Raw genomic sequence first — 17,286 nt, forward strand, 5'->3', positions numbered from 1 at the left:
AAGCACTTTCTTTTGATTTTAATTAAAATAGCAAAATATCAAGGCACATATTTTATGATATCATGGTAAATTCCTCTGATGAAGAAAAAAGTTGTCTTTCAAAACTTGGGGCATCATTATTCTGCCTAAAGTTGTTTAGCTGTTCTAGCTTTCATGATAAAATTCAAATGCTGGCATATTGGTCAGAATTTAACTTTCTTTTAGAAATCTTTTCTTAGCGTTTCTCTAGAAAAACAGATGAACTCACCTGTGTATGCAAAATAGTTACTATAAGGAATGGATCATAAAATTACTGAGGCTGAAAACTCTTCAGCTCTTCAGACAGAAAGGTAACCTCAAAGAAGAGGTAGCACAGTTCCCCCTCTGAGGCCAATGATCTGAGAACCCGAAGGCCAATGGTGAGGTTCTAGTCCAGCAGTTCTCAACCCCTTTGGGAGTCACATATCAGATATCCTGCATATAAGATATTTACATTGTGGTCCATAACAGTAGCTAAAATACAGTTATAAAGTAGCAATGAATTAATTTTATGGCTTTGGGTCACCACAACATGAGGAACTGTATTAAAGTGTCACAGCATTGGGAAGGTTGAGAACCACTGCTCTAGTCTGAGTACTTGGAGGTTTAAGACAAAGCAAGAAGCAATATTTCAATTTGAATTCAAATGTAGAGAAGAAACAGGATCCAAACATGAGAACTGTCAAGCCAACCCTGTGGATAGTGGACTGTGAAGTATGCCCCTCTTCCATGTGAAGTTCAGCTGTTTTGTCTTATAGGGGTTTTCCTATGATGTCCTGATGCTTACCCACATAAGGAAGGGCCACATTTCTCAGTCTTCCTGTTTAAATGGTAATCTCCAGAAACACACTCAAAGACACACACAGAAAGATGTTGGGCAACCTTTTGAACCAGTCAAATGGCTCATAAAATGAATCATTATACCTGGTAAGGGAAGACTTTTAGCCAGAGAAGACCACTTAAGCTTAGGTTTATCAGGCTCTGCCTCAGCCATTCAGAACTAGTTTCATTTAATTGAAGGTATTTTGACTGCTCACATACATGTGTTTCCAAGTGTCTCCCTTCAGTTTGAATGTGCTAAAAATAAACAAACAACCACACAAAAAATAGCAACCAAGACCTGTCCTGAAGCAAGGATTCAAGTGTGGGGATACTTTGTTGAAAGGCAATCTGAGGAAACACCAGCAGAAAAGAGAAAAAAAGAACATGGGAAAGGAATAAAGTCAATGGGTTAAATTCCAAACCACTTACACTCTATCTCTGTTTAAGTTCAAGTCCAAATTCAAGCACCTCAAATTCAATGAGGAAAGGAGCCTTGTGGAAATCATGTGGAACAAGCTTGAGGTATTTGGGGGCAAGCTTGAGAGAGACAGGAAGCTGTCTCTCATGTGTGGTAGGTCAGCTCTTGGGACATATTCATTGTATAGAACTCCTTTAGCTGGCTAGGCTTTAGAAAGCAGAACCAGAGAAAACTCTTAGGCAAGGGACCCACACGGCAGATGGCAAGCTTTAATACATTTAAAATGTCAGTGAACAAGGGTGTATAGGCAGGAGACTACCTTCTCTGGTGATTCACTTTTTGCTCTCATTACCTCAAGTTAGCCTAAGCTTACCTTTTAGGTGACCCTTCCCCTCAATTGGAATGCATCCACGGAAGTTCTTTTCTGTCAGTGGTAGAACCTCTGCTCACCTGTAGCGGCCCATCATTTCCTACTCTGCTGCTTGAGCTCTACTCATGATGACTCATTTGGTGATTTCTGTGAAGAAAAGGATTCTTAACCTCATAATAGTCCTAAAGACTATTATGCCTCCTGTATGTGGTAGTGTTCACTACATGGCTACCAAAGAAGCAGAGCAGAATTCTAGTGTCATAACACCCAATAAGCTGTAGTTTTAAAAGCTTGTCCTGTTCAAGGGTACCTCCCACTTTCTCTTCTAAGAGGTTCGGTGTGGCTGGATTTATATTGAGGTCTTTGATCCATTTGGATTTAAGTTTTGTGCAGGGCAGTAGACATGGATCTATCTGCAGTCTTCTACATGTCAGCTTCCAGTAATGCCAGCACCATTTGTCAAAGATACTTTCTTTTTTCTATTGTATAATTTTAGCTTCTTTGTCAAAGATCAGGTATGGGTTAATGTTGGGGTGTTCAGTTCGATTCCCTTGGTCTGTCTATTTTTGTGCCAATACCAAGCTGTTTTCAGGACTATAGCTCTGTAATACAGCTTGAACTCAGGGATGGTGATGCCTCCAGATGTTGCCTTGTTGAACAGGGTTGTTTTGGTTATCCTGGGTCTTTTGTTTTTCCATATAAAGTTGAAAATTGTTCTTTCAAGGTCTGTGAAGAATTGTGCTGGTATTTTAATGGGGATTACGTTAAATCTTTATGTTACTTTTGGTAAGATTGCCATTTTTACTATGTTGATCCTACCTATCCAAGAGCATGGGAGATCTTTCCATTTTCTGGTGTCTTCTTTAATTACTTTCTTTAAAGACTCAAAGTTCTTGTGGTACAGGTCTTTCACTTGTTTGGTTAGCATTACCCAAAGGTATTTTATGTTGTCTGTGGCAATTGTAAAGGGTGATGTTTCTCTGATTTCTTTCTCAGCCCTTTTATTGTCTGTATATAATAGGGCTACTGATTTTCTTGAGTTGATCTTGTATCCTGCCACTTTGCTGAAGAGATTTATCAGCTGCAGGAGGTCCCTGGTAGAGTTCTTTGGGTCACTTATGTAAACTATCATATCATCTGCAAATAGTGAAAGTTTGATCTCTTTTTTCCAATTTGTATACCCTTGATCTCCTTTTGTTGTCATAATGCTCTAGCTAGTACTTCAAGGACAATATTGAAAAGGTATGAAGAGAGTGGACAGCCTTGTCTTGTTCCTGATTTTAGAGGAATTGTGTTGAGTTTCTTCCCATTTAGTTTGATGTTGGCTGTTGGTTTGCTGTATATAGCTTTTATTATGTTAAGGTAAGCTCCTGTTATTCCAGGTCTCTCCAAAACCTTTATCATGAAGGGGTGCTGGATTTTGTCAAAGGCTTTTTCAGCATCTAGTGAGATGATCATGTTGCTTTTGTTTCTCAGCTTGTTTATATGGTGGATTTCATATGTTGAACCATCCCTTCATCCCTGGAATGAAGCCTACTTGATCATGGTGGATGAGTTTTCTGATGTGCCCTTGGATTCAATTTGCCAGTATCTTATTGAGTATTTTTGCATTAATGTTCATGAGGGGTATTGGTCTGAAGTTCTCTTTTTTAGTTGTATCTTTGTGTGACTTTGGTATCAAGGTTATTGAAGTCTCATAGAAAGAGTTTGGCAAAGACCCTTCTGCTTCCTGAACATAACTCCAGTAGCACAGATACTAAGATCGACAACTAATAAATGGGATCTCTGGAAACTGAGAAGCTTCTGTAAGGCAAAGGACACAGTCAGCAAGACAAAAGGGCAACCTACAGATTGGGAACAGATATTCACTAACCTCTCATCTGACAGAGAACTGATCTCCAAAATTTACAAAGAACTGAAGAAGCAAGTCTCCAAAACACCAAAGGATCCAATCGAAAAGTGGGCTACAGAACTAGAGAGTTCTCAGTAGAAGACTCTAAAATGGCTGAGAGACACTTAAGAAAGTGCTCAATATCCCTAGCCATCCAGGAAACACAAATCAAAACAACTCTGAGATACCATCTTACTCCTGTCAGAAACTGTCAAAAACTCCAATGACAGTTTATGCTGGAAAGGATGTGGAGAAAGGGGAACACTGCTTCACTGCTGGTGGGAGTGCTGACTCATACAGCCACTTTGGAAATCAGTATGGAGATTCCTCAGGAAAAAGGGAATTAGTCTACCACAAGACCCAGCAATTCCACTCTTAGGCATATACCTAAAAGATGCACATTCATACAACAAGCACGTTTGTTCATAGCAGCATTATTTGTAATATCCAGAACCTGGAAGCAACCTAGATGCCCCTCAACTGAACAGTGGATAGAGAAAATGTGGTACACTTACACAATGGAGTACTACTTAGTGAAAAAAAAAACAATGGAATCTTGAAATTTGCAGGCAAATGGAAAACACTAGAAGAAACCATCCTGAGTGAGGTAACCAAATCACAAAAAGAGAAACATGGTATGTACTCACTCATATATGGATTTTAGACATGAATCAGGGGAGTGCCAGCATACAATCCCACTGCCAGAGAGTCTGGGAAACAGAACCTTCATCCAGCGACTGATGAAAGCAGAGGCAGACACCCACAGCTAAACCCTGAACTGAACTGGAATCCAATGACAGAAAGGGAGAACTTATGAGCAAAGGAGTTAATACTGGGCTGGTTTAACCCACAGAAACAGTTGACCTGAACAAAGGGGAGCTCTTGGACCCCAGATTGATGACTATGTGGAAAGCATGGGAATGACCCAGATCCCCTGAATGAGGGTGTCAGTGAGGAGGCCTAGGTAATCTATGGGGCCTTGGGTAGTATTTATCCGTGGTGTACAAATAGACTTTGAGTGTCCATCCCACAGTGAAGGATGCTATCTCAGCCTGGATTCTTGTGGGAGGGCCTAGGCCCTGCCCTGGGTGAAATGACAGCCTCACCCTACCTGGGGATCGGAATGGAGATTGGGTGGGAGGCTAGGGGACCTGGTGGGGAAGGCAGGGCAGGAGGAGAGGGAGAGGAAGCTGGGATTGACATGTGAAACAAGCTTGTTTCTAACTTAAATTTTAAAAAAAGGAAAAAAATTAAAATAAAATAAATAAATAAAATCTCATCCTGTGCAAGCTGTGCGTGTGCAAGTGTACACACCCTGCCTCCTATTATAAGAAATTGGTTACCTCACCACCCTGATTTCCCGAAACTGAGGGTAATATTGTTTGCTTTCCCAAGATTACATACTTGTTTGTGATTTAGCCATTTAGTGCAAAAGTTTTCATCTATTCTATTACATAAAATGTATGGTACTGGGCACCAAGGAAAACAAAGGAACACATGACATGGCCTTCATCCTCATAATATACATGAGGTGGGCATTTGGAAGACAGATATATCCACAAGTGATGGATTGTGACATTTTATAGAGATAGTAAGCAATACTAGCACTTGATGATGTTTCAATACCTGTTCTAGTGCTTTGCATGGTATTATGTAACAGTCCTCAGAACAAGTCTGTATAATAGATACTGTTATCATCACTCATATGACGGAAGAACCTGAAAATCAGGAATAATAGGCAGTTTCTCCAAGATCACATGCCCAGAAATGGGTGGGCTGAAGGGCCAGTAGAAAAACCTGAGTTCAAATGTCTTTAAAGTATATACTCATAACACAGTAAAACATTCACAAAAAAATGCAGTTAATTCAAACTCCCACTAAATAGAATATTGGGGAAGCCTTCATAAACACCCCTCTGGTTTAGTAGCCTCTTGCTTTTCTTGGTGAAACCTCTGCTTACCTGCATCAGAAAATTTTCACTTAGTCTTGAAGAGTATAGATGGTTTCACTAGCAGGAATGAGACAGATAGATAAAAGGAAAATATTATGATTTTTGTCTTCCAAAGGTCTGTGCTCTGGAATATTGATCCCTAAGGTAATGGTGCCAAGATTCTATGCCATTTAGAGATAATTAGGCAGTGTGGTCCTCATAGGACTGGTTTATTGCTCAGATTCAAGAGCTATAGGAGAGAGAGAGAGCTGTGCCTCTCCCTCTCATCTTTTTTGCTCTTAACATGTGCATGTGGGTATTTTGTGATGCCATCTGCTGTGTGTTGACACATCCAATGGCTCTCAACAGAGGCCTGAACAGATGGGACCACACTACCCTATATTTTTACCCCCCAAAGCTGTGATCTAAATAAACCTCTCATATCTGTAAAGTACCCACTTCATGTATTTTGTTATAGCAACATAAAATAGAGTAAAAGCAATAATACCTCAAGGAAACAGAAAATAGTTGAGTGTTGCCATCTGTCTAGATGATGATACCAATGTTATAGAAGTAAGGAAGCTGGTTGGAACCAGATATTGTTGGCCATAAGTATTAGAGGCAAATGTCAGAGGGTTGGGCTGGGCTTTGTGCATTTCACGGGGGGCTGTTATCATGTGGGTGTAGACCAGAGCAGAACTGTATTAAGATTGAGTAGGCAGCCATTCTCAATTAGAAGAAAGGGTGTCAAAGGAAGCCACAGAAAGGATCAGTTGTGAAACCTCCAAGACACATAAGGCAAAGGGTTAGAATTAGAGTACAGTAAAGTGACCAGAGGGCAACAAACATATAGGTATTGACTTGTATTTAGTGTCTGGACTGCTGTAAAAAAACTACCATAAATGAAAAGGCTTATAAAAATGGAGTTTATTTCTCACCAGCTAAAAGACCAGTTCCCAGATTTCAGCAGTTCTAGTGCCAGCTAGGGTCTGGATCCTTACAGAGAGCATCCTCTTTCCATGTCCTTGATGAAATAACAGGGACTGGGTCTCCCCTTGACCTTTTCCTTGAGGCAACTGCTTTTATTCATCAGGGCTCCACTTTGGTGATCTAATCATCTTCCAAAGATCATGACTTTGGGGAAAACACTCAGCCTATAAAGGGGTGTCAAACATTCAGACCCAGGTATTAGATGTGAGAAGCATTCAAGGAGAGACATAGCATGCTGAGTTCAAAGGAGTAAGTACAGCTAAGTATGGTGGTATAAGACCAAGGCAGAAAGGTTGAGACAACTTTTGCATGGTGTTATTATCACCTTGGCTATATAGAAAAACCATTTCCCAACACACACAGCACACACACACACACACACACACACACACACACACACACTGCTGCATGGGAGGGAGACAGAGAGGGAGTTAGTTGATTAGCAAGCATGTTGTCAGAGTGCAGAGGAATCACACATCCTTGTCCACTTAGAAAGCATTATTATTATGGGAAATGGACAGAAATGAGACCACCAGTGGGGTCCATGGGAGCAGATGGTGGAAGGTCTGTCTTACGGCAGAGAAGCACTGCCCCTATCACAGTGCAGAAAGCAAATGTCAGTGTGCCTGCTTTCCTGACACTGGAGCTGAGCACACATACTTTCCCTGAGTGAGGAATACCTACTATTTAAAGTTCATGTGTCACAGTTTTGAAGAGTTGAGATAACCAATGAGACTATACATACTTTGTATATATAAAACAAATTATGGGACACACAGGTTGTTATAAAGGGGAATGTAACCCTCTGTGCTAGGTTCTACTGTATGGGTACACTTTATTCAAACCCAGCATGACAATACAGGAGAAACAGCTATTCTTGGCTTTCTACTTTCCTTTTGCTTCTTTTTTGTTATTTGATGAATCAAATCAGAACACGCTGGTGCTTCTTGCATTGATCTGACTCTTTATCTTTCCTTTTCCAACAGATGATAACAATGAAGGAACATCTGATGCTGACATGAAAGATGATGCAGGTATTAAGACTGTAAAGTGTGGAACCAGTTTTATTTAGTCAAATCCTATAATTTTTAGAGAAAGACTGAATAAGATTAATAAAATAGAAATATGTGTTCAACAGCATGAAAAAGATAAGCAGTTATAGTAACTCTTTAGGCAAATAGAGTTACTATGTTTAACCATTAAATTGAACTTTCAGCTTCTTGATAGAGCAAAGAAAAAAATAAAAGAAAGAAATAAAGACTATGTTCTAGCATTGCGAACAGAGTTATAAAGAAACCATCACCATATCTTGGTGTTCAAAACAACAGTTTGTTATAATGATAGACTAAATCTCAGAATTCCAAAGTAGAGGAAATTTACTCACCAGATTTTATAATATCTGGGCTTCACTTAGGTCCTGGAGTATTCCAAAACTTCTTTTAATTACCTTCCTGAATGATGACTGACTCAACTATGAGGGGAAGCTTTATTGGAGGCAATTCCAGAACATAAAATTAAAAGTGATTTAGAAGATCTAGAAGTCCTTCCCAACATGGTGACCAGCTGATTTTGTTTTGAAAGATTCAATGAGCCAGGGAGATGCTTCACCTTCTTAAAGTCAAGGTGTAGAAATCACATAGCATCACTTCATCCATTCTAGATGGTTCTTCATAGCTTGTGAGGCCTTAACTGTTCCTGTGACCATATTTGATGAATGTCATATAGCACAGACCATTCTCATTGTTAAGAAAACGACAACCATTCAAGAGAGACTAGAATCACAAGGAAACCTTGTGGTTAAAAGTGTGAGCTATGACCTAAGGGAGCTACTCACTTTGTCCATAGAGAGTAATTCATGGATCAATAGACTCAAATACAGTTCTAGCTACACTATTTATTGACTTTAAGTATCTTTCTACAACGTTCATTGTTCACTTCTGGGGCAAATACGCTCACCATACTGTTTAATTTAGAAGAGTCAACGAAATAATATACCTTAAATGCTGCCCACAGTGCTTGACTCTCCATAAAGCTTCACAATGCTGTTACTGTCTGTTGTCCTTCTCTCATCCGTGGAGCTAATTATATCATTAAAAGTCCCATATTCTCCATTTCAACAATCACAATGCTTTTGCCATTAAATGGGCCCAGCTTTCAATTTTAAAACAGATATCTCAAAGATTTTAGTCTTGTGTATGTTACAGTTTTGATGCCAGAGCATACTATAGTTACTGACAATTGTGGTCTCAGCATCTCCATTTAACAGAGCTTCAAATTTGGTTGTGAAGGGTATCATTAACCAAGAGTTCATTAAAATGGACATTCTCTGCCTTAGTTTAATTCTTTCCCTCCTGTCTTGTGGAAATCCATTCACTACATAGAGAAATAGCATCTACTACCTTTTTTCTTAAAAGTTCACTTGACCAATAACCATAGCCTTTCTCTACTCTTCTCCAGTCTAGACATGTCTGATTTATAAGGTTCCCTTCCCTACAAAGGCAATGGACTCAACTAAAGTAAGAAGTGAACCAAGGATGTGAAAGTCTGAAGAGGGACTAGAGAGAGCAGAGGAGGAACTGTTGCAGCAGCAACATAGCCCTGCCTATGTTCCCTCAGTACTCATTCTTGGCTTTGAATGGAAACCTCTAATGATAGCTTTTATGTCCCTCAACTGAGTGCTTTTGTCTATTCATGAAGGAAAATTCAATGTACTAGTGAGTTTGTTTCTCTGGAGTAGCTCTCCAACCAATGATGGATAAGGGTTAGATTCTCAGAATTCCTGTGGAAGTGGTATAGCTCAGTAAGAGTCATTATGCAAGAACATTGGCTCAAACCTTAGCAACACACACACACACACTCACAGAGTGATATCTTGTTTGTACTCTAACAAATAAAGATTGCCTGAAGATCAGAGGGCGGAGCTAGTCACTAACAAACCATTGAGGTCTGGAGGACTGTATAGACAGACAGGAAGTGATATGGCTGGACAGAGAAAGTACTGTAGGCAGGAGAACAGAGGAACTCAGTCTCTTTTCAGTGTGGGGATATCGTAGAGGTAAGAGGTCTAGTGGCTGAGTGCTCTGCTTCTCTGTTCTTTCAGCTTTCACCTCTTAATATCTTATTTTTATTATTAAGATCTATTAGAACTCATGTTACACACACACACACACATATCTGAGACAAGTTCTAGGCTATGTTGTATTATAATAAATAGAAATATGTGAGATTCATATGTAATTTTATATATTCTAGTACTTTTGTTAAAATACTTAAGTGAACTTAACTTTAATAAAATTTCATATAACACAGTTATCCAAAAATGTTATCACTCCAACCTATAATCAATGCAGAAATTCTGTTAGGTGTCATGTCTAAGTTTTAACTTTAAACCTTTGACATCCATGCATATCTTACATCCACATCTCAGTTCAAATTAAGCAAGCACATTTCAAGTTCTCACTGGAAATGTTTGTATAGCTGGAATATTAAGCATCATGAATCTATATCCTTACCAAGAAGTCTCCAAGAGTTGAGCCTATGATGCACATGGTGGGACTTGTTCATGAATATATGAAGAATTCTCTGTCTTCCTTCTCCTGTCTTATTTCATTAGTCCTTTTCTGATAAATCCTGAGATTAATTCTCAAATTGCTACTTATATTCAAAACATTGTTCTAGTATCTATACCTGGGACAATATAACCAAAGACAAGGACTCTGATTGAATTTTGTGAAACAGAAAGCCCAAGATAAAATTTCCATTAAAACTTCAATTCTTATGTTCATGTAGAATGTCTTATTTTTAAAAATCTGTCCTAAATTAATTTGCATGAATCCAGTGTTGTTCTCATGCATTCCTTGGATGAAGTGTCCTTGACAGACTCTTCAGCAATAGGGGTTCTGCCCTTTCTGCCAGCTTTATGTTCCCATGAATCACTTGCCTCAGTGCCACAGGTACACATTATCTAGGCAAAGGGACTTGACTTCTTAAATAGAGTTGCTAACTATCCAAACCATTGATTCATTTTAAAGAAATTGTTGAAAGCAAGGAGGGTTCCACAAACTATAGTCAGCATTTAAAGTCCGGAGCAGTACCGTTATTTCTGATTCTAGTCCCAACAGATTTCCAGGAAGCTCTGCGTTTAACATCTGGACAAGTCACACTCAGTGATCTGTGATGCCAAGACAGAATAGATCTGGGGAGCTAGTTTGCATCTCCTAATGTTTGAGTGCTGAAACCATGGGAGACTCATGTGCTGGATGGTCCAGCTGGTTCGGCCACACATTGGTGGGCAGGCTGGTTTCATTCTAACTTCACAGTGGAGTATGTTGGTCTGCAAGATGAGTGTAGCTCTCCCCTAAGACCATTCACTTTTTTCTTCCTTCCACCATATGTCACCTCTTTTCACAGAAGTAAGAAAGCTACTTAGATGGTTAAGAATACAATCGACCTAGTGAAGGGCTACTCAAGTGATTCAACCTGATAGCAGATGCCACTGAGTGGCAGTGAATAACAACTTTAATAACTAAAAACAATGTTGTGCTTGTCAATTGGCTCTATGGGTGGTGTGAGTTCCAATGGGAAGCTTCTGATGATGTAACAGGCATGATAATATCATCCATGCACTTTTTAAAGCTTCCAATGAGAGCTGAGGGGAGATAGCACAATTGATTGGCGTGAGCTGGCTCAGGTCAGTTTTAGCATACTGCTGACTTCAACCAGACTTCAACTGGGCATTCTCTTGTCCAGATCACTGGATGTGCATGGGTTTATTTCATACAGCAGCTGACCAAGAAAGACTTTGATTATGGAGACTTCAGTTAATTCTTACTCAAATAGTAGAGCAAGAATTTGAATCCAAGTTTGTCTTACTCCAAAATTGACATGATTTAACTTTTTGCTCTGGTCTCCAGACCCTTGGAGCAAATGGAGGCAGAAGCATCCCAAACAGAGTTGGTAGGTCTTCAAGGTGACATTCTCCCCCTGAAAGAAACAAGTTGGCTTAAACATTTAGAACAACTATTTAGTGATTTACTGATCCTCAGTTCATGCATAGCAAATGTTTTCCCATGTCCTTCCATCTCCATGGCCACACACTCTTGACTTGGACCAATCTAAGCCAGCAGGGCTCCTCCAACGTCAATCATCACAATGCTCAGGTATGAACGTTACACAGAGGTCATGTTTATCTCTGACATTTATTCGAACGTTCTGTGGGCATCAGGAAATGATCAAATACTAGTGGATTTCACACATGCCCTTCTATGCAGCAAGTTTCCATGTCGTCTGAAGGCCCAGACAGTAGTTTAAAATAGAAAGTGTTAGTATTTGGGGGTATTATAATATCTTCAAATATAGGCAAACAGATTTCTTTGAAAACTTCACCTAGACCCTAAGAATTTTTTTTCAATTTTTATTTATTTATTATTATTATTTTTTTTATTTTCCATTTTAAATTTAGATAAGAAACAAGGTTGCTTCACAAGTCAGTTCGAGGTCCCTCTCGACCCTAAGAATTTTTGTCAAGGTGGGAAACCACAAACTTCAATGCAATTAACAAAACTTTCAGGTGTAAGAAACACTGGTTTGAAGTTGCATTTTCATCTCTAGAAACTGTTGCCTAGCCAGCAAGGCAGCTAGGGTACTCTTCAGGGTACAATAGGACTAGATCTTCTAGTGGTAAGATCACAATGTTGCCTTGACTGCTTTGTGACTTTCAGTGGACCTGATATTTGTATGCAATGAGCTGTTCAAAAGACCTCATTTCTGATTTTGCTGAACCATTCTAAAGGGTCAGCATGCATCTCACACCTGTGACAGGAGTCGGCAAGTAGCTAATGCAGTCATCGCAATATTTTTCACCCTGGCCTTGGTAATAACCTTAGCCATGACTGACTTGTGACCACATAAAACCTAGCCTCATGACCCACACCTTTGTAGTCTATGATGCCAAAATTTTAATAGCACATCTATCAAATGTGGGGTTAGTTTATTGGTGTTCTGTTTCTTTCTTAATAGATGAAAGAGCGAAGAGGAGAAATGAGTTAACCCCAGTCCCTTAATGTAATTTTAGAATTCTGGCATGAGGCAACAGCTGCTAAGAGAATGGGTATTAAGCATAGACCTATTATATCTTGAACTTAAAGAAAGGATCAGTGAAGCAAAAATAAAATAGACTCTAAAATGAAATTCTCACTGTACTTCTCAGCACCAAGGATACAGGAAGGATTTGAAAAAAAGAAGTGCCTTTTTCTCATGAGACTTTTAATTGGTTGTATGTGTGTATAAATGTACAATAAAAACATAAATGAGAGCGAGATAATTCCAGATACAATTGATGTGTTTTTGAAAAGTTTCCCTCATAGGCTGTTTGCACGCTATGGTCAGGGAAAGCCTCCTCTGCCTCCTGCAGCCATGGGTGGGGGTGGTATGGTGAATTTGGTTTGTAAAAATAAAAAGAGTTAAAATAAAACCCCAAACTAGGCAGAAATTTGCTATAAGTTCTGGAGTGTGGGACATTAGCAAAGTCCTGGGGAAGGAATCAGCCTACCTGTGGTTCAAAATATTAAAATAAAAAGGGGGAGCTGGAGAGATGGCTCAGCAGTTATGAAGACTGGATGTTCTTCCAGAGGACCCACGTTCAATTCCCAGCACCCACATGGCAGCTCATGACTACCTGTAACTCCAATTCCTACACCTTCTTCTGGTTTCTGTGGACACTGCAGACATGTGGTGCGTAGACATATACAAAACATCCACACATAAAAAAATGAAGGGGAAATTGAAGAAAAACATGAAAGGCAAATAGGAGGTGAAAGACTAGGTGTCAGCAAGGTCAAATGGCACATTGTGCTTTTCAGGGGAAGTGGATGAGGATGAGAAGTAGTGACTTTTAAACAGGGAGCACACAGATCTGACTTATGTTTTAAAAGCTCACGGTGTGGTGTAATACGAATAAATAAAATACGTAGAGACTGATATTGAGGTTCAAACTTCAAATTAAAAATCAGATAAGCAAAGTTGCAGGTCACTTGCTCTTACACTACCTCACTTTAATTGGCCTGGTCCTGCTGCCTCTCCAGTGTGATTGGAGAATCAATGCCTGCCACTGAATACTGAAGACCCCGCCGCTATCTTTTGTACCCCTCTAGCATTGTGATTAAAGGCATGTGATCTGTTACTCTTTTACACTGATTCAATCTCATGTATCCCTGGGTGGCCTCGAACTCAGAGAGATCCATCTACTTCTTAATCCTGAGTCCTAGGATTAAAGGTGTTCACCACCACCTCCTAGCTTCTGGCTGCTAGGATTAAAGGTGTGTGCCTCACTTCTATGGCTTGTGACTGACTTTGCTTTCTGAATCCCCAGGCAAGCTTTAATAAATCATAAATAATATATCACTGCAATGTGGAGGAGCCAAAGAAAGGTTCTTAGAAGTGGAGATTAGAAGGCTACAGGCAGGAACTGAGAAACATCAAGAGGAGCTGCTGACTCTGGTGCCAGGACAATTCATAATAGATGAGCTTAGAATTTGTTAGAACAAAGATGGCATTGTTAGTTGGCTTGGGAGGGGGGCAGGTGAGCATAACTTTGAATGGTGATACCTAGGTTTTAGTTTGAATTGGTTGGTAAACGGTATGCCATGCCATTTCTCCAGACATGGGTTACTATAGAGAGAAGTTTGTACACATGATGGGTAGTTCTGACTGGTTTTAGATTTGAGTTTCTTGGTATGGATTGAGTGAAGGGAAACCATTTGGACTGAGAGGGTAGAAGACACAAGTCACAGCCTTGCACGGGGTAGTAGTGAGGGAGACTTTGAGACTTGTAACCTGTGAATAAGGCTAATAGTGACTCTAACCTTAATTTAGGGGCCATTCAGCCAGAGCATCTTGTCTTAGGGTACAGGAAGATGTGTTACCAAGTGGAGAATAGAATGGAAAAGTAATGAGAAGACATCAAGTCCAAATCAAAAACATGAAATAACAAAGGCGTAAGAAACCAAAACTGATCTCAGCAGAAAGATTAGGTAGAAACTACAACTCAAGGTCAGTAAACATTCTCATTAGATGGGCTGGATTGAGGGATATCTCTCCAGACTTTTCAGTCTATCCTAGTTCCTTCTGGTAGATTTAAGAAAACATTGAGAAAATTGTTAAACACAATAGATTAGTCAGGGACACATGATAGTGTTACTTAGATTCTAGATTACAAAGGAAGCCTGTTCAATGGAAACAGACTCTTTTCCAGTCTCCTGGCATCCTCAAAGGTGAGGTGACATTGTATTTTATTTCCCCTGCCTTTGAGGACTAAAATGAAAGGCATAATGGCACCTACTAAGTCATGAAATGTAAAGCAGAATCTCTTGGACTTCTCTTATGGAGAATTATTCAATTTTCAAAATAGCACTTGTACATGATTTGGAATTTGTATGAATCATTGGTGATGTCTACAGAAAAATACTGGAACTAAAGTTTAAGTCTATGTAATAACATGGAAAATGCAAGCTCCTTGACAAAATTTAGTTCATCAATAATGACGGATGATACGTAGCTAAGGTTCAGTAAGTGTGTGTGAGGGAGGGGGGAAGCCAAGGTTATTAAGGAGAAAACATCTTTAAACTTTAACACATTCTATATCTTACTGGTAAATATTTAAATACGAATTATTAAATCTTTGTGTTTCCAGAAGGGCTAGAGCCTAAAGGTCTTTCTCCACCCCACAAGAAGAGCAAAGCAAAGAAACCAGAAAGTTCAAAAGACTCCAGTGAAGGTAAGTTGCTTCCTTTCAGAAATTATGGCATGGAGACAACCTTGCATTCCCTTTATAAAGTATTGCAAATTTTCACACTTAGATATTTGTAAGGGGTAAAAAATGCCACAGAACAATTCTATCATTCTTTCCTTACACTTTCAGTATCTTTTGTGAATACGAGAAATCAGATTTGATGTTGTTAAATAAAAAGAAGACCCATATGTTTTAAAAATCCATGTTCTCTTCATGGCATAGTTTACATTTCTGTGAGGTGAAATCATGTGAGTTGTATTAAAACCAAGATGTACTCCAACCATGTGGAACTGAGGGTCAAGGCCTACACATGACGAATAGTTCCGTGGATATTTTCTTATTATGATACTTTTTTTTCACATGAACATGTTTTCAGGGTTTCCAGAATCAAACCTCAGCAATGCTGCAAACATCTCTCTTCTGCTTTCTAGAGGCCATTGTGTCTGCGCATTTTCCGACGAATGGAAAAGTCCTGTTGGGTTGAGGCTTCTGAAGAAATGATGCTGTCTTTAATAATGCTAGTGCAGGCTACAATCATATAAATTTTCCTTGAAAGCCAGATGGGGTGTGTTTTCAGTGTGTAGCTTCTGAATGGTAGAATATGTACATCTTCTACTTGCTTATCTGGAATTCCACTTTGCGCTTGGTGAAATGAAGAATCTGTAGACATTATTGTTGAATATTGATGAAATATCATCTTCTCCTCAATGGAAGGAGAAGTGGGTGTGTATCAAAGTGAAGGCTGTGAGGGATGCAAAGAGGAGCTGGAGACAGACAGATCCACTAGGAAGAGTTTCCATGTCCATCCTGAGAAAATCTGGGAAGGCTCTGAGCTAAGGCTGACATCAGAGGAGCCTGGCCATGAGCAGAAGTGTCTGTCTGGGTTCTAGTGTTCCCTTATTCAGTCACTGCTGCAAATAAACCCCAGTATCATCTAAGTGCTGCAGTGGATCCCTAAGTGCAGCTTCGGGATGCCATCAGCAAGCTTCTGAACTGGCAGTGGATTCCTGATAGAATAGAGAACTTAAGGTGCACACCCCATGACTATCCAGCATCCTGGTAAGTGTTGAGTACCAACTTCTCTCACTGTCTACAGGTTAGATCCAGCTGTAAGAAAAATGGGATCATGGTATTGGTTCATCCCTAATGTAGGTAAAGCAGAACATCTGTTCACTTGCTCCAGATTTGTCTTCTTGGGCTGGATTTCACTTCTGAAATAATAACCTCAATACCAGCAGAACAGAAAAAGTCAGAGCTTCTCTGTAGGCAAGTGGGGTCAAGATCAAGGTGACCCAGGGTTCTTCCTTCCCAGATTCACTGAAGGAGAAAGAGAGATGGAAATGGACACAGCATGAGGTGGTCCTTCCCTTTCATGCACAGACAATGATGAGCATTTCAAATGGTAACGAGTAGAATAAGGAGTGGTTAGCAGAGATCTGGCATTCTGTTAGTAATGACTATCACTCATATGACCATCTTAGTCATGAACGAGCTAGGCTAAGCACTCTCCTCATTCACTGAAATATGTTTAGATGGTTGGGACAATTTATAGAACACTTAGAACTTTGGTGAAGGTCAGTGGCTCTACCTGGCATCAGATGGCAAGCCTTGCTACTGGAGGAGGCCAGCAAGTATACCATTGTCAGTGTAACTGCAGTGTCTTCCTAGGAGATCTCTGAAGCTCAAACTTGTGAAGAGTTAGGGGCAAAACCAGCATAGTTTTTTCACGGAGAGGCTACTCCTTACAATATGGCTGCCCACTAATGCTTTGTTACCATTGAAGGTGGTTTTCCAGAGCTGGGTCTGTTGTCAATATAAATGAAAACATGCTGTGACTTGTCTTCCAAGCTACTCCTTGTGACTCCTTAAAGCTTCCTTTACTTCCTCCTTAAGTTTCTTTGTTCAGGAAACGTCATCCTCCCTAATCCTGATATGACTCAGTGGTACAGTTTGGCCCCCTGCAAACATATGGTCTGAGAACTATCCCTGAGTCATTAAGTCTGGGAGGATAATATAATAGTTATGTTTGTTACCAGGGACATTGTGACTGACATGATGG

At 39.8% G+C, this 17,286-nt stretch overlaps 1 protein-coding gene across 2 annotated transcripts in view; it reads left to right on the forward strand.

Annotated features, from left to right (window-relative positions):
• Window positions 1-17,286, forward strand: part of Macrod2 (mono-ADP ribosylhydrolase 2) — a 1,968,454-nt gene that overhangs the window by 1,776,001 nt on the left and 175,167 nt on the right. For both annotated transcript variants that reach the window (XM_040746387.1, XM_040746388.1), the window contains exons 10-11: window positions 7,426-7,473; window positions 15,129-15,212. In XM_040746387.1, the coding sequence (XP_040602321.1) occupies window positions 7,426-7,473; window positions 15,129-15,212 (132 nt within the window). The remainder of the gene's footprint in view (window positions 1-7,425; window positions 7,474-15,128; window positions 15,213-17,286) is intronic.

The sequence above is a fragment of the Mesocricetus auratus genome, unplaced genomic scaffold (assembly GCF_017639785.1).
Source record: "Mesocricetus auratus isolate SY011 unplaced genomic scaffold, BCM_Maur_2.0 Super-Scaffold_100004, whole genome shotgun sequence".
Lineage (NCBI taxonomy): Eukaryota > Metazoa > Chordata > Mammalia > Rodentia > Cricetidae > Mesocricetus > Mesocricetus auratus.